The sequence below is a fragment of the Gossypium raimondii genome, chromosome 10, assembly GCF_025698545.1.
Source record: "Gossypium raimondii isolate GPD5lz chromosome 10, ASM2569854v1, whole genome shotgun sequence".
Lineage (NCBI taxonomy): Eukaryota > Viridiplantae > Streptophyta > Magnoliopsida > Malvales > Malvaceae > Gossypium > Gossypium raimondii.
Genome location: NC_068574.1, coordinates 46,774,325 through 46,792,679, shown reverse-complemented (window position 1 = coordinate 46,792,679; position 18,355 = coordinate 46,774,325). Strand labels below are relative to the sequence as shown.

Genomic DNA, 18,355 nt, shown 5'->3' with positions numbered 1-18,355 from the left:
ACTACTTTCCACAAAAGTTTTTCCTAAGAGACATGTAAATTACTACTATAATAGTTATTTACTGCTTTCCATAGCTATTATATTGTTAAAATACATTTACTACTTCCATAATAGTTTTTTTTCCCTAAAAGCCTTAAATTTACTTTTTAAATAGGTTAAATTCAGCTATCAGATGTTATACTTTATGTAAGCTATGGATTTAATATTTGTACTTTAATTTGATTATTTTTAGTCTCTATATTTTTAGAATTTGAAAATTTCGGTCCTAACCAAGTAATAACTATTAAATCTATTAAGTTAAGTTTTGTTATTTTTAAAATTTGATGTGTCAAACATATTATTTAATGTGTAATGCCATGTATGCTTGTTTGTAACAGCCCGATTTCAGTGGTTTTGGGACCACAATTCCGAAATGAGTCTATAAATATTATTTATTTCATATTTACAAAGTTATTTAGATGTTGTATTAAGGTTTGGTCCGGTAATTTTGACTTTTGACTGGTTAATTAAGGAAAAAAGACTAAATTGTAAAATACATAAAACTTAATCTCTATTAATTTCTATTAGCTAAACTTTATGATTAAAGTTTTTTTAAGGTTTTAAATGGTAATTATACAATTTTTAATTAGGGTGGACGGTTAGTGGGAGAAATTCAATAAAATGTCTGTGTCTTATTATATTAATTTTAATGAAACAAAAAGTTAAAAAAAGAAAAAAGAAAAAGGAGTCTTCATCTCTTTCATTAGTTCTTCCACCGAAAAACCAAGCTAAAAACACCATAGTTAAGCTTCACATTCGGCAAAGCTAGGTTTTGTGCATGTAAGTAATTTCTTTATCAGTTTTTCGTAACTTTTAAGTTTTTTAGATCATTGTAGCTTAATCTAACTAGCCTAAGGACTATTTTAAAATATTGTCAAAGTTTTAAAATTTTACCATTAATGTACTTGAAGCTTTTTAGATGTTGAAGCTTAACGTTGAAATATGACTCTTTTGTGCAGTAATTTTAATAGTTTTGAGTTTAGGGATTAAATTGATAATATGCTGAAATTAGCTTAATATTTCTATAAAATTTCATTATTTGAGGATGATGAATTCGGCATCTTAGTGTTGAGCTTAATTGTGGAAAATAAACTTGTTTTAAGTTTTAGGACTAAATTGAGATAAATGTAAAGTTTGGAGAATTTTTGTATAAATGGAATTGATATATCATATGACTTCTATATGCTGTTAAATGTAAATTGAAATAGTTAATTGATTCAATTTCTGCTTTCGATCAAGAATTACAACAACCAGATGATGTATGATGAAAAAGAAAAATTGACGATTAGTCCCTGCTAATTAAACCACTACGATTTTGTCAGGTAAGTTCATACTGCATAACTAAATTGCTAATACTAATATGTTATATTTGATTTGGTTATGGTGATTGTTGGTGTATATGAATTATGATACAATGTGAGATAAGTCTCGATGAAATTAGTAAAAATCTTGTATACGAGGTTATGGGTTGTTGGCCATAGGTTCCGAGCTCCAGCATATGTTGTGGACTCGAGAATATAGGTATATTAAGCCCTATCCAGGCTATTTGTTGTGTAGGTTTAACCCTCATGGGTGACTAAAGACTATTATCCGATTCGTGTAGGTTTAACCCAAACAGGTAACTAGACATTACTACTTTCACCTGTGTACAGAGTTTTTTTTACAAAGTTTCATCAGGTAATATTGTGGATGAAATGAGATGCTATGCCATTGGATGTTGTCAAAGTAATGTTTATGATTTGAATTCAAAGAATACGTTGGTTTGAAATCAAATGTGAACATTTAAGGTTTTATATGTGAATGAGCTCAAACCTTACTCATTAATGATGTTGTTTAAATCTTCATAGGTATATTTATATTACATGATGTTGTGTGTGATAAGAAATTGAGGTACGTAAATGTTTATAATGCATGAACTTACTAAGTATTTTATATACTTACCCGTGTTACTATTTTTTTATAGATTTTGGACATTTGGAACATGTCAATCGGATCAGCAAGAAGCTCACACCTACCGTCTCTCGATTCAATAGACTTTTGATGTTTCATTTTGGTTACTTGTGGCATGTACTTAGTTTGGATGTTTGGTATATGCTAAGTTTGGTATTTTGAATGACATTATACATATGTTTTAGATGGTGGCATGAAATGGCTATAATTTTTTATTGTGTTAAGCAAATGCTTATGTTTGGTATGGTTGAGTTGTGATATGAAATGGTTGAGACATGAATTGTGTTTAATAAATTGTTGATGCCAATTAAGGTATATTGGTTGTATGTTTAAATGATTATGTGAGTTAATGTTTTAGCTTTGAAATATGTATGTTTTGGTGTGGGAATGAATGACATAAATTGGCATTATAGGTCACTTAGCTTGGATGGTATAAAACTTGTACAAATAAGTCATTTATACTGCACATAGGCTACCACACGGCCGTATGTCACACATGGGTTGTTGACACGACTGTGTGTGCTACATGTTCAGGTTGGTTTTTAGTTCACACGGCCACAGTTAGTTACATGGCTTGGCGACACGACTGTGTGACCTTGGACTACATGGCATTAGTTTGTTACACAATTTGGGGACACAACTATGTGATAGCACCACACGGCCTCAACCTTTCCATATGACCGTGTGACCCCTGTTTTAACTTTTTACCTATTATTTTGTAAATATTTCAAAATGATCCTAATTTGGTTCCGAACTATTTTAAAGGCTTTCGTAAGCTCGATTGAGACTTAGATTTGATTGTAATGCATGTTTAACATGAACTTAACTTGTATATATTGATTTATTGAATGTTATTTGATTAAATTGCTTATGAATGTTTTTGATTCACTTTCATAGAATCTTAAAGTTCGAGTTTGATGACTAGACCGAGAATGGGGTGTTACATTGTTATTTTCACGTATTACTCACAAAAAATTATAAGTAGATGATGAGTTGCTTATCACTCAATGTTGATATTGTTTCAATTATTTTATTTTATTTCTTTTAACATTATCTGTTAAATACTCTAACTTTAAATTTTAAAATTACATTTATTAAACAATTTAATCTTATCATCTACTTGATGTTAAGAAATATATCAAACAAAATTTATAATTTAAATTTACTAGTTAATTTTTGATTTGTCAAAAACTATATTAATTAAGGCTTAATTAATAAATAACATAAAATCAATTGAATATTTAAAAGAATAATATATTTATTTGAAAAATCAATAAATTTGAAATGGATGAGCTTAATTTCCACAATTATATTTGAAAATACCGAAACTACCCCCAACTTCTGAGCACATGGACGTAAAACTCCTGAGATTCCGCGTAAAATTCGGCGCCCTGTTCAAAGGTTAAAGTTAAAACGTGTCGGTGTCATCTTTTAGACTTTCAAGTTCCATCCATGCCCACTTTTCCATATATAAATAATTTCAAAAAGAAAAATTAATAATTTTGGTTTAATCAATCGTATAAAAATAGCTTCCCGTAAACTTCAAACTTGAATCATAAGGGAACGCACTGATTTCCTTTTAACTCAACCCACACTCTTTCACTCACTTTCTCTCCCTTCCTCTCCTTTCTCATTTTCACTTCATCAAATCAGGGAAACAAAGTTGCTAATTTTCTCCCAAAAAGAGATGAAAATTTTTCAGACGATCACTGTCGTTTCGACATTGCTGATGATGCTACTGAGTTCAGTACTTTCAGAAGAAACTAGTACCGATCCCATAAAATGCACCCCTTGCCAGCAGCAAGTCCCATCTCCGCCGCCACCGTCTCCACCGCCGCCTGCAGCTTCGCCACCTCCTCCCGCTAATAACCCCAACTACTGCCCACCACCTCCATCTCCACCCACCTCTAGTGGTGGTGGCAGCTACTACTACTCTCCACCACCACCAGCTCAATCCGGGGGTAACAACAACAACTATGCTCCCCCACCGCCTGGTGGTGTCATTGGCGGCATGTACTACCCTCCACCGACGTACAAAAACTACCCAACACCGCCACCTCCGAACCCCATTGTTCCTTACTTCCCATTTTATTACCACACTCCTCCACCCCCTTCAGGGTCTGAAAAGCTGTTAGCTTGTTGGGTTGTTTCGTTGTTGGGTTTTTTCCTTTATGTCTTTTGACATTAAAAGCTAAAAAAGAAAAGTGAAAAAATAATGTGGCAGATTAGCAAATCTGGGGAAATTTTCTACAGCTGAGAGGAAAAAGGATTAAGGGGAGCTACTTCAATGCTTTTATGGTGAAATGGAACTGAGAATCTAAAGATATATGGAGTAATCTTTCTCTTTGTTCTCAGGTTCTTTCATTTTTCTTGCTGTGGAATGTTCTGTAGTTTGTTTCTGATAATTTTTGTATCCATTTTTTGTGTATTAATATTAAGGTTAACTAGAAACTAATAAGAAAATTAGTCAGTTTTGACAATAATTGAACTTTATAATTTACATGCTAAGGACAGTTAATAGTGCTTGGGTTCATTGAATTAGCATCAAATTATACTTGTTAAAAATATTGCAAGAGCCATTGCTCAAAGGGGTTGCCTATGCTCAATAAAAGTGAATGCTGGGTGGCTACGACCAACTGGCAGGCAATCGAAAGATCTAGAAAAGTGTGATCTTCGATTGAGAGTTCTGGCACAGCCTATCTGGCATTATCAATGCTATTAAACTCTTATTATTATTATGAGGAACACCATTGACCAGCAGAGTATGTTTTTGAGACACACAGGGTTGCCCTTTCCTATATTTATCACTGCATTGTGAGGGCCATTATGGCCCTCAATATACTACATTGTTTTTTCGTATGACTTTTTATGGTTTTTCAATACCACTTCTATCTTCCTTTTTTCTTTGCTTTAACAATGGGTATTTTTATCAATGCTTCCTTACCCTTCCTCTCTTTTCATGTGGAGATCAAAGTGGCTTGTCCTTTTTGGTTCAAAGGGTCCCTTACCCTTATTTTTCGAAAAATAAATATAATAAAATATATCAAAAAGACAAAAGAAAAGATTGCTTGAGGAGAGTGAAATGAGTCAGATCCAATGAACTCATCCCTAAATACCCAATTTGAAGCCTCAAGAAACACCACATTTTTATTGCCCAAAATTACTCAAAAACAAAAACAACGAGGATTAATTGGGTTTTAAATTTAATCGAAATGAGTACCAGATAACAAGGTATCTTAAAGAAATAGAGAATGGGGCCATGGGGGAACATGCTTCTAGGGAAGGTGTGGAGACAATCTGCCATTATCTATCACTTATCCTTTTAGTGTGTGAATGAGGAATAATAGAGAGAAAAACAGGGAAAATTAGCTGGATGGCACGTAGTATGATGAGTGCTGGGGACCAGCCAAGTAGGCTAAGGAATCCCAACGAGTCAAGACAATTCGGCTCTCTCTTTACATTACACACCAAAGGCTTTTTGAAAAGGAGCATTTGGTTAGTATCATATTTTCAATTTATATTCTCAAACGTGGATAAAATTTTTTTTTATCTTAAGTCTGATGTTGAGCTAAGTTTTTAATGTGTTTATAAGTCAATAAAGGGGCCGTGGTCATTTCGAGATGTGAAATATTTTGATTATATGTTTACTTTTTTTTAGGCTACACAAGTGGAATTTGTATAGAAATTTATTTGCTTTATTTGATGTTTGATTAGAATAGGTGTTTTAATCTTTTTGAATTACTTCTATTGGACTTTGATTAGAATATGGTTTTACAAACCTATAAATAGACATAGTCTATAATCCTCTTGTATCTTTAGAATTCGACATAGTGAATTTTCTTCTCCTCTGCTCGTGGTTTTTTTCCCGAAAGAGTTTCCACATAAAATTCTGTGTGTTCTATTTTCTCTATTTCTTTGCAATTCATTTTCATTATCGACGTTCAATTTTCACAAAGGGTTTATAAGCATTCTTAGGATCCAAAGCAGAGCTAAGGATAAGAAGATAAATTGTCTGTTCATTAAATCTACTATTTAGCTCAAGAAGTTGAGAATCTATAGCAGCATTGAATATCTCAACACGATAATGGTGCTCCATATTGAAATTAACATGTTGGTGACGACCATGTTTTACCACATATGGAGAATCCATATCAAGAACATCAATATTGTGCTTTTCACAAAAATGCTTTCACAACTTCCAACAAATTGTCCCAACCATCTTCTCTCAACTTTTGTAAAAAAAAAAATTGGTGCTTGAGACTAAGTACATAACATTTACTATATCTTGGGATTTTTTATGTAGTTGTTGACAAAGAATATATGTAATACCCATGATCTCTTTTAGTAGATGTAAGATAAAAACAAAATCAAAAGATGTAATCTTCTTATATGCTGTAGCTGCATCCCCATGAATAGAATAATTAGAGCCACTTTCAGTAGCATTTTCTAAAACAGAACAAGTAGTATCAAACATCTTTATCAAGCTACAAACAAAACTAAAATGAGAGCTGCAACAGGTTTCTCCAGCTTGTTTCATCGGGCCAATTTGTTTAAGTCCTTTACTAGTTTCAAGTTCATCAATTGCCAGCATATTTGCAATTTCAATTGCTTGGGCAGCTTGTAATTGATCATGGCATTTGCTAGAGGCACTAATTATATTAACAATGCAGTTCAATTCAGAGAACAAATTATGAATAGGAATTACCTCTCGAGAAGCAGCAACTAATGCCAACTGGAATCGATGAGCCAAGTAATGAACATAATATGCATAGGGGCAATCATTTAAAAATAATGATTGAAAACCATTCCATTCATCTTGCATTTTGCTAGCACCATCATATCCTTGACCTTGAATATCTTGAACATCGAGACAATTAATGTCGAGAAACAACACATATTTCCTGTTTCAAAGATATTGCTGCAATATCTTAGACATGTACAAGATTAAAGAAACGCTCTTTTATAAATATTTTCTCATCAATATATCTTAAAAAAATAGCCATATGCTCATTTTAAACTCATCATGTGCCTCATCAATAATGATATAAAATTTAGAATCTCCAATGTCTTCACGAATCTTATGACGCACTTTATTTGCAAGAATATGTAAAATCTCTTTTTAGATCATATAAGAAGTATATTTAGCATGTCTTGGAGCATTATCCATAACAACTTTTGAAACTTTATCATTATAGGAAGCTAACAGTGTAATCAATTCAAGAAAATTACCTTGATTTCTTGAATTAGAGGTTTCATCATGACCTCTAAAAGTACATCCTTGCAAAGTTAACCATAAAAAAAAATCAATTGAAGTCTTGGCTCGTAAGCAGTTACCTTCTTTTTATCTAAACTTTGTGCATTAATAATCTTGTCAATGTGCAGAGGTTGATTTAACAAATCTTGACAACTTTTCTCAGCATTATTATGTAGAGAGCATGGATCTTGGCCAACATGATTCAAGAAAGCACACATTTTTCCATCATTAACTTTTTTCAAATTATTAAAACCTTTAACAGTAAATGCATTCGTTCAATGACGAACAATATGTTTTGAGAAAAGATTACATGAGAAACAATATGTTGCATCTTTAGTAGGGGAGTACTCCAACCAAGGAAATTTGCAAAACTAAGAAGACTGAAATCTTCGGGGATTCTGTCAACAGAAAGTGGGTACTCAGAGAAACATATTTGATATGACCCCATTTCTAAATATGCTTGAATAACTTCATATTGCTGATTAATAGGATATTCCCATATTCGAGGACACAATCTCGGATCCTGCTCTAGATTATTAATAGTAAAATAAATATTTGGATGATCTTCACTTTCAAGTCTTGGACATTTAGAAGTATTAACTTCGATAGTTGAAGAATTTTCATTCATCACTGATTGGCTAGCATCACTACTTTTCCTCTTAAAAAAAGCATCAATTGTCTTTACCTTCTTCATTTCTTGAAATCGACCTGAAATTTAATTTTATAAAATTATAAAAAAACAGTAAATGATTGTAACATCCTGCAACAATGAGAATTCCAAAAAATGAGAAGACTTCACCGAGAACCAATGAAACAAGGCGTCGCAAGTCATAGAAAATGTAAAGACTTTACGGCAAGCTTGAATATACATGGTTTATCAAGGTGACAACTTTTCCTGATCCGAAATTCACATAACTTTCGACTCGGTTAATCATTTTTATTCCATTTTCACCAGAATACTCACTGCTTCACAAACTATCATTTGACATAATTTTAAACAAAGTGACCAAGGTTTTCTTCCTCTCCTTCACTTTGGCCAAAACTTACTATAACATTATCTAGTTATTTTTGTTTCGTTTTTACATTTCTAACAAGTTAGAAACCGTCTCCTAATCATTTTTCATCCAAAAACATACACATTTCACTTAATTTTATAAGCTTCCATTAATTGAAGCTTATAATAAACTTGATAAAAAAAACTATTCGACGTTTATGTAAAACAAGATTCAAAGATTCAAAATCTATGAAAATTTTGAAGAAAAGCATACCTTATACTTAAATTTTGGAGGAAAATGATGAAAAAACTTCTTCTTTTTCTTTCTAGGCACGAATATGTAAAAGAAAGATGATAAAATATGTTAATATTTTCTTTTCTTTTTATATATATTATTATATTACTTATAAAATAATATTATTTTAAGTAAAATATTAAATAAATATTAAATTACTATTATTTAAAAAATACCATTCAAAAGTCATCATGAATAAATTAGCTTCTTCAAGAAGATTTTCCCTTTGTTTTTATTAAGAATAATTTTTTAATATTATTTTTAATACTATAAAAATACTGGAGGGGCCTACTTATATTTTTGGGAGGGCTATAGTATATATACAAAAGGGGAAATTGCAAAAATCTTAAACCTTGTGGGGCCTACTTATATTTTTGGGAGGGCTGTAGTATATTTACAAAGGACTAAACTGTAAAAAAATTAAACCTTGGAGGCCATGGCCCTCCTGGGCCTCTACTAGGCTCCGCCGTTGGATCTACTTACATTGTATACTAAGATATGCAATCCAAGAATATATGAATTGATTTTACGATCTTTTGTATCCTTATATTAAAGATAATTGATTTGATGAGATTTAGGCAAATCAAAATGGATTAAAAGGTTACCTTGTGAAGATGGATTTGTGCTCTAAATATGAAAGACTTGTTCAACCTTGATAGTTTTTTTTATTGTTGAGGCTAGTTTTTTTAAGTTGTTGTTGAAGTGCTAATGGAAGTGGTCACTTTGACTAGCATGACCACTTCAACTAGAACTTCGACATGCAACATAACTTGCCTTATTTGGAGTTAAAAAATTTCTTAACTAAGTTAGTTAGGCAATGACTTAAATAAATTTGTGGATGTGTGTTGGCCCATATTTAAAGATTCATCTTGTAGAGAAACAAATCTTTGAAGATTAGATCAAATCAGATTAAACAATCAAATCCCTTACTTTGTGGGGATTGGACCGAGAGTATTGGAGACATATCTTTCAATAGTCCACTTTATATTGGTCCTTGTTAGTAGATTGTATCCTGATGTTTATTATTTGTTGTTTAATAGGGATTGAATTGTAATTAATATCTAGTATGTTAGCAAGTCTTGAACTTCTATATATTTAAAACAGTTGTATAGGTTTTGTATGAAGTATTGATAGTACTTATATGTTCATAAAGGAACATTTTTATGAGAGTTCATTCAGAGTGTAAAACAAGTTTGTTTCTTGGTTTTACAGCCTAATTTCATTAAGAGAATAGAGCTTAGATGTGAGTGATCTAGTCTTTTGATACAAGAGTGAGGTTGTTATACCGGAGTGTGATAGAACTATGGTCACTTGTTGTATTTAGTTCGAAGATAGTGAATTCATTTCACTAAACTAGGCTCCACAGACATAGAGAAATCAAATTGCGTAAATAATTCATGTGTGTCTAGTTTTTGTTCTGTTTTATGCAGTGCCATCACACACTATGTTTTTCTTAAGCAATTATCGACTAGTTCAAGTCAACACCAAATGTTATTATCAACAATGTCAAATTTTGACAATATTTTAATCTTATAATGTGAGATTTGGGACAATTTTACCTTCAAAAGATGTTTGGCTTATGAAATCTAAGATTGTTGATGGTAATCTTACGTTTAGAAATCATATTCTCATGTTTAGATAAGAAGATTAGCTTGAGTAAGTAATATAACCACCAATGTTAAAATATGATAATATATATGTAATCTTAATATCACCATTTCCTTGTGATTTGCCGTAATTTGATATGTCAAATTAGCCTCTCCAAAACACTTAAGGATCTTATTCTCAAGTAATTTAGGTGTCTTTTCTATATTTTCACTACACCAAAACAGGCTTTTAGCGGCACTTTTAACCACGTTTGGACAAAAAACGCCGGTAAAATTAAGCATTAGCGGTGCTTTACAGAAATCGCCGCTAAAGATTGTGCATTAGCGGTGTTTTTAAGAAAACGTCGCTAAAAAAAAGCATTAGTGGCGTTTTTTGGGAAAACGCCGCAAAAAACCAAATCCAACGGCATCGTTTGGTGACCTATCAGGGGCTTTAGTGGCGTTTTTGGAGTAGCGCCGCTAATGCTGTGGGTTTTAGCAACGTTTTTTAAAAAGCGCCGCTAATGCTCGGGGTTTTAGCGGCGTTTTTGATTAAGCACCGCTAATGCTCGGGGTTTTAGCGGCGTTTTTGAAAAGGCGTCGCTAATGCTCAGGTTTTTAGCGACGTTTTTTTGAAAGGGCCGCAAAAAATATTTTATCTTAATTGGTTTATTATTTATGTTAATTAAATAAAATTCAACTTATTTCTAATTGAATATTTAAAATCTTTAGAAAAAAATAACACTTAAAAATAATTTGAAATAAAACACATGAAAAAATTAAAATGCTATTATTTAAAATAATTTTAAAGTTTTTTGGGTACATGATTACTAATTGTTTTTAATTTATATATTAAAAATTTCTTATATAATCGTAAAAGAGATAGTATTAATTTAAATTTAAAATATTGAATTAATTAATTATCACTATAGTTAATTTAGGGTTTTAGGTTTAGGCTTATAGATGATTATTAATTTAAGATTTTACGTCAGTTTAGGGGTTACTATTTTAAGGTTATTATAATTGATCAGGAGTATATATATATGGATTTAGGGATTATGGTTTAAGGGTTGAGATTTAATGTTTACGGGTTAGGGCCGAGGTTAGACGTTAGGGATTTAGGGTTTAGCTAGGGATTTAGCGGCCGAGTTACAGTATTGGGTTTAGATTAATTAGTTTTTTTTAATTTACATTTTAAATATGTTCTTATATAATTGTAAAAGAGATAATAATAAATTTGTTTAGGGTTTTTGGTTTGGGTATATGATTTGGTTTGTGTATATAATTGTAAAAGAGATGATAAATTTGTAAAAGATGGTAAGCTTCTTCATAATGCACTTTCACTCCTACTTTCATTTCTTCAACCAAGTTATCTTGGTTCCCAACAATATATATCAACTATTTTTCCTCTATTTTCAACATAAATAAAAATTATTAACCAACAAAATCTGAAAAAATTAATAAAACACCATTAAAACCATAAAACAATAATTATTAAAGAAATAGAAAAAATCAATAAATAGAATAAAAACAAAGCTTGGTGGACACTTACATATGTTAATGGAATAAAAATATTTTAGTTAAAGATGAAAAATCGATTACGGATTCGGATGATCTAAGACATTTTTTTAGGTTGGAATAATAGTTATATTCAGATTTTAAAATTGCTATATGCTATGAATTGCAGTGGATGTGGGTAGATACCACGAATATCCATTATTTAAATCTGCATTGCTTATTCGGATAACAAATGTAATTTCGATATATGAATCTAGTAGTTACTAAATTCTTACAATTCGATTATATATATTAAAATAATTTTACCATATTCAATTGGTTTTGTGGATATGAATATCCACAAAAAATTAAAATTTTAAAATTAGGTTTTTTAGGATTCAAATATTCGATGGATAATATTATTTAATTTAAATTGAATTTGAATAGTAATACTCAAATAATTCATGAATAACATTTAAATACTTAAATAAATTTGTGAATTTGAATTGAAATCATTCAAAATATGCATATACCGACTCGCTATTATTCCTATTTTATCACTTCAATAAAAAAATCCCATATACTTGCTAGTCCTTCTTGTTTTCATTTATCTATTTGAGAAAGAATATAATAAATTAGTTAATTAGAGAAATTTATTCATTTATCAATAAAATAAAATATTATAAATTTCAAACTTTATATAAAAAAAAATTTATAAAGATAATATTGTTTATTGCTACTTTATACCAAAATTTTAACTATTAATTATTGTTTAATCGATTTTAACTATTTTATGATTATTAAAGATTTAGGGATTTTTTTGGATGGTATTTTAAGGATTAGGGGGTATGGATTTGGGGGTTAGGATTTAAGGTTGAGGGGTTAGGGGTTAAGAGTTAGGATTTAAGGTTTAAGGATTCTGATGTCGGATTAAGGTTTTGGGTTTAGATTAATTAGTTTTTTTTAAAATATATTTTAAAATTTTAATCTAAATCATTTGATATATTTAAATATTAGTTTAAATAGAATTAATAAATAAGTTAAAAAATATTGATATATATATGCATGGATATATATTTAGGTACGATAATTAATTATTTTGACCAAATTATAAGAAATGAAATAAAATACAAACAAAAAGACAAAAACCTAAAATTTATAATTTTATATAATTCTTATAAATATTACTTAAAAGTTTAGAATTATTTATTTAAAACGTCACCGTTTGGCTTAAGTAAATTAATTTTTAGTGGCATTTTTTACAAAAAACGTCAGAATTATACATTAAAGCTTATTAAAATGGCGCCGTTTCTAATTAGAACTTTAATTTTTAGTAGCGTTTTTATAAAAAACGCTACAAAAGATAAGCAATATATAAAAACGCCAAAAAAAATTATTTTATTTTAAAAAAATCGGGCCTTTTTATCCCAATTTTCCCCCGCTGAAACCCCTAATTTTTTCCCGTCCGCTTCGCGGTCTATGAGCATTTCGCTTCTTCAACCTTTTCAAACTCATTTCTTTCTCCTCTTCTTTCTTTTTCTCGGATCTTCTTTCTCCCTCTCTCCAAAGTTCTTCAATTCTTTCTGTCTCCTTTTCGCTCGTTCTCTGGTAATTTCATCTTTTCGAACAGGGCCGGTCTAGCCAATCTCTATCAGGACGGTTTAATGTTGACCTTCGAGGGTCAAAAGATCCGAGGCTCTCAGAGCATCGTCGCTAAACTCACTAGCCTTCCTTTCTAGCGGTGTCAGCACAGCATCACCACCGTCGATTGTCAGCCCTCCGACGCTGGCGGCATGCTGGTTTTCGTCAGTGGTACCCTCCAACTTGTCAGTGGTTTCGATTCGTAGGTAAGCTCTCTTTAACCATGGCTTAATTAATCATACGAAGACCTTGAAACTTCGAGATTGCTCTCTCACAATTTAAGTTAGCTGCATACGATTAGCAACTTTGTGGAAAGGAGGATTTTGTTTTTGCTTTTCTTCCTTTAATGGCTGATTATTTCTGGGTTTCTAGAATAGATTTAAAATTAGCTCAAGTTGGATATTACAAGGTTCAGTCGAAGTTTAGTGTTGGAAACTGCAATTATTGACTTAATTCGCTGATTCGATTAGAAAAAGCAATTTAAGTATTTGAATTTTACTTCTCAAAAGAAAAAAAAATAGTAATTTTAATGTTAATGGAGTGTTTTACATAGTAAATAGTTAATAAAAATAAGCATAAATTTTGTGTTTTATTTATTTACAGTTTGGTAAGGTTTAGATGTGGTTTGGGGAATGGGTTTTGTCATTGAAATTGAATTGTTTTTGTTTACTATTTGTTGGAGAAGAAATTAACTAAATCATTATGCCTTATGTTCGGTCTCACTGTGGATAATGGCATGTGCATATAATATAAGACTAACATGCTTGTATAGAATATGACTAACATGTTAAAACTTAATGATCATGCATTCTGTCATTCAAAGAAAAATTGTCCCACGAGCACCTTTGATCTTTATTTTCTTTGTTACAATTCTCGTAGTATTATCAACTCTCTGATGTAGGAGCCAATGATTAACACATATGCCAACTTTAGAGATGATGTTCTTCCCCGTATTAAAAGACTTGGGTACAATGCTGTTCAGATCATGGCTATTCAAGAACACTCATATTATGCTAGCTTCGGGTATTACCTCCATCGTAATATTAGCTCAAATCTATTTGTTGTTGTGTATGTTTGTAAGTTTGTAAACTTGTACTAACTGCTATGTGGCAGATATAAGTAGACACACTTTTCTACTTATAACAAGTTGCATTTAATATTTTGCAGGTACCATGTGACAAACTTCTTTGCACCTAGTATCCGCTTTGGAACCTCTGATGACCTCAAGTCATTGATAGATAAGGCTCATGAGTTGGGTATACTTGTTCTTATGGATATTGTGTACAGGTAATAGTTATGTCTGTAGAGAATATAATTTCTAGAAACATGCCCTTCAGCTATATTTAATGTTATACTTTTTGTGCAAACATTTTCCCTGATTGTTTTGTAAATAAAATGAAAACTTAAACTCTTCTGTGTTTGTTGTTAGATTTTTTGTGCAAACAAAATTTCCTGGATTGTTTGTACAAGAAATGAGAACTTGAACTCTTATTCTTTTCCTGCTTTGGCTTTATGCTCATTTTTCCAGTAGAGTTGATGCAAATATGGCCATTAGAATTTAGGCTCTTATTGGTTGTCACTTTTACTCCTTCGTTTCTCTAGTTGATTTTTGCTTCCTAAAAGGTTGCTAAAAAATAAATCTAAAAGACAGAAGCAAATTCGTAATTGATTGAGAATATATAAATGACTAGAATACTATAAAATTTCTAGTATGATTGTTCACGACCAGCTTGTTGTGAAAGCATTTGTTTGCTATATCCCCGTTCATTTTTATTCTATAGTTAAGTTAAGTTGCTAATTTTATTTTCTTATCTACCTGTGTATATGAATGATGTTTTATGAATACAGCCATGCTTCCAATAATGTGTTAGATGGGCTGAACATGTTTGATGGAACTGATGGTCATTACTTCCACACGGGGTCAAGGGGTCACCACTCGGTGTGGGATTCTCGCCTTTTTAATTATGGAAGCTGGGAAGTATGTACTTCTACCTAAACATTTCTTAATGAATAGCTTGTTTAAAGATTTTGGCTTCCTCCCTTCCAGTTGTAAATATTATTTCTTAATTGTTGCTTTAGGTACTGAGGTATCTTCTTTCAAATGCAAGATGGTGGCTGGAGGAGTATAAGTTTGATGGGTACAGATTTGATGGTGTGACTTCAATGATGTACATCCATCATGGGTTGCAGGTATTATATACGACTGAATTTGGAGATTCTCCAATTTCATGATATTATATAATAAGTTATTCATATGCTCAGATGTTAATTGCCCAGTTTTGACATTATTTTGAAACTGATGTTACATTTGGTTCTTGCAAGTAGTGAAGCATCATTCTTTATGTCTGTTTCTTAACAATTTTTGCTCGAGGACTAAATGGTCTCCATGTAATTACGATTAAGAAGAAAAATCAAGGTAAAAGCTTGTGGTTTTTTGTCTTTCCGTTCCTTCTCTATCCACTGTACGGGTTTCAGAAAAAGAGCTTCGCTTGCTCTTGCTATTAAAGTCAAGTTAGTTTCCTATTTGATCTTCTAATTTTCCTTCTTTGATTCGTGTTTTTTGTGTTAAAGTGTCTGCAATTTTGTTTGTTTTTGGAGAAATCTGGGATTATTGTTGTATTTTCTGAAACTGATCTGTTATTGATGGAAGTCAACCCTTACAGTTGTTAGTGATAAACACATAAATTTGAATGTTGATAAATTATTGAATTATTAATTTCTGTTAATTTATTGCATATAATCATTGAATTGTTTATTTTTACTAATTAATTATACATAAATAATTAGATAGTTGATTTTCGAGCAATATTATTTGATTGGCTCATTTTTGGTATGGCAATGTAAAGAGATTAATAATTGTACTTTTTTTTTAAAAGTTTTTCCCCTGACCAACTATAAAATTAAAGTTAATCAATTGAAATAGATGTAGATCATAAGGTATTTAAGGTACTGTAATGAGTAGTATGTTTAGTTTACTAGAGTTTTTTTGGACTTTGGTTTGATTCAATTATCAAATTTTTAGCTCAGCATTTGATTGGTTAGGACTCGGGTCTTTAAAGTTCCTCAATCATTTTCTTCCTTTTTTTCAGAATCAGATTTGCTTTTTTGCTTGAATCTTGACTTTATAGTCAATTTGGTGGGTCGGGTTGATTGAAGCTTTAAGGTTGTATGGTCGTGGCTGGCGCCAAATAGAAGGTAAGTGCACAATGAGTTGAATTGGTTTACTTATCTTTGCCATGTTCACTATATTTTGAACAGTTTAAGTTACTCTTATTTTCATGCAGAGCATGTAGGCACCAAATCTGCAGTTCAAATTCGAAGCCATGCTCAAAAAGTTTTTCTCTAAGGCTCATTGCTTTGAGTTCATTACAAGATTTCCTTGATTAAGTAAATGTATTGCATCTTTTATTACCAAGATTTACTTGATTAAGAAAATGCATTGTATGTTTTATTACCTTATTTTTTTTAGTTTTGATAAAATTTTTATTTTTACGTAAGAGTTCTAACTTTTGTATTTTAATTGTGTTATTAATTTATTATTTTAAATTCTAAATTTAAATTCATTAATTTTTATATTTAGTTTTAAAGTTAAAATTTTCAGAGAAAATTTAATTTAAATAATATTTTTTATATATCCTTAAAACATAATATAATATTTATCATAGAAGTAAATATTATTTAAAAAAAGTATTTTTTTAAAGATATGTTTTTAGCGGCTTGTGTGAAAAGCGTCGCTAAAGATCTGTTCTATAGCTCTGTTTGTGGGAAAAGCGTCACTAAAAGTGATGATCTATAGCGGCATCTGTAGGAAAAGCGTCGCTAAAGGCCTAAAAAAATGCCGCTAAAAGTCTGTTTTGGTGTAGTGTTTCTGTTGATTTTTGGGTTTCACTATTAATAAATGTTTTTACTTAGTTTTGTCCTTTTTAAGACTCAAAATGGCAGAATGGTGCCATGGAGGACCTAATAATGTGTTTGTGTTGGTGTAGGGAAACGACAATCACCTCACCTCGAGGAAAACAACATTCAACATTGGTGTCGCAACACTAATGCTATGAAAGTCACGACACCGAGTCCATTCGCCTCGAGGATTAAAAAATTTAACAAGAAATCAACTTTAAGCTTACTATCGAGAGAGTCGCGACACCAAAGGTATGATGCCACGACATCGAGCCCAAAATTGCAACACCAAGCCTCCGAAGTTGTGATATCCCTGAAGATGTTAAAGTGAAGAAATTGTGGCCACCACCAGTGATGTCGCGACACCAAAAGCCCTCACAACCATTAGTGCACCATTTTCAAGGGTGTTGCGACACCAAAGCCTGGGTGTTGTGACATTGATGCTTAATGGAGTGAAAAATATTGCAAGGGTAGTCTTTTGTCCAACATCATCCCAAGTCAAAATAAAACTTTTAGTGGCATTTTTGTCTTAAATTCGAAATTATATCTCAACTAATAAAAGCACTTTTGGTTGAAAACTTTAAAAAAGCCAACTTTCTTTCTTCTTTTAAGCTTAGTAGTTAGTTTTCTTCTTCATGTTTTAGGGTTTAGTTCATTAACTTTTCTGAGTTTAATTTGTATAGTTGGTAGTTTAGTTAGTTTTTACTATAGCTTTTCTATTATCTGCACTTTGGTATTTAAACCTATAGCTTTTCTATTATTTGCACTTTGGTATTTAAACCTTACTTTGTATTTTGATTTTCATCCAAATCCATTAATATATTTCAGTTTCATTTGCTTTCTAAAGTTTAGAATTTTGAACTTTACTTGCATTTTCACCTCCATTGTTGTTGTCATCATCTTCTCAAAGCAACCATCAAAGAAATTCCTTAGCTTTCTCTCACCTTACACTTGTGTTTATTTTAATAAATGATTTGGGTATGTGTTGGGTTGTTGTTTGCATGAAAATGATGTTAGGTAAGTAAAACTATGGTGGTTAGTTAATAGAAATGTTGTCTGGTTAATTTTTGGTACAAGGACTAAATTGTAAAAATTGGACTAAATCAAATAAACTTCAAAACTTAGAATTGACACCTCTAAGTGAACATTTAGATAGGTGAGCTGAGAGGAGATCCTATCGAGCATCAATTTGGTTATCTTGA

At 31.1% G+C, this 18,355-nt stretch overlaps 2 protein-coding genes and 1 long non-coding RNA gene across 14 annotated transcripts; all 3 read left to right on the top strand.

Moving 5' to 3' along the window:
- The first annotated feature begins 698 nt into the window (after positions 1-698).
- LOC105777148 (uncharacterized) lies at positions 699-2,304 on the top strand. Its single transcript, XR_001128198.2, has 3 exons — positions 699-819; positions 1,279-1,361; positions 2,003-2,304. It is a non-coding gene; the product is annotated as an uncharacterized LOC105777148 (long non-coding RNA).
- A 1,372-nt stretch (positions 2,305-3,676) lies between these two features.
- Positions 3,677-4,171, top strand: LOC105777147 (extensin). The gene has a single exon (XM_012600240.2). The coding sequence runs from the start codon at positions 3,677-3,679 to the stop codon at positions 4,169-4,171; it is 495 nt and encodes a 164-aa protein (XP_012455694.1).
- An 8,891-nt stretch (positions 4,172-13,062) lies between these two features.
- Positions 13,063-17,986, top strand: LOC105777146 (1,4-alpha-glucan-branching enzyme 2-1, chloroplastic/amyloplastic). Of its 12 annotated transcripts, none has more exons than XM_012600238.2 (7): positions 13,066-13,462; positions 14,158-14,279; positions 14,424-14,543; positions 15,105-15,234; positions 15,336-15,446; positions 16,346-16,451; positions 17,243-17,986. In XM_012600238.2, exons 2-6 carry the CDS (start codon positions 14,164-14,166, stop codon positions 16,367-16,369), a joined length of 501 nt encoding a protein of 166 aa, XP_012455692.1. In that variant the 5' UTR covers positions 13,066-13,462; positions 14,158-14,163; the 3' UTR covers positions 16,370-16,451; positions 17,243-17,986. The 12 variants fall into 12 exon arrangements, 11 of the variants coding, with proteins under 11 accessions (XP_012455692.1, XP_052478260.1, XP_052478259.1 ...); XM_052622300.1 differs by lacking the exon at positions 17,243-17,986 and adding an exon at positions 16,541-16,753 and having other exon boundaries at positions 15,582-16,451; XM_052622299.1 differs by lacking the exon at positions 17,243-17,986 and adding an exon at positions 16,541-16,753 and having other exon boundaries at positions 13,067-13,462.
- Positions 17,987-18,355: the final 369 nt, after the last annotated feature.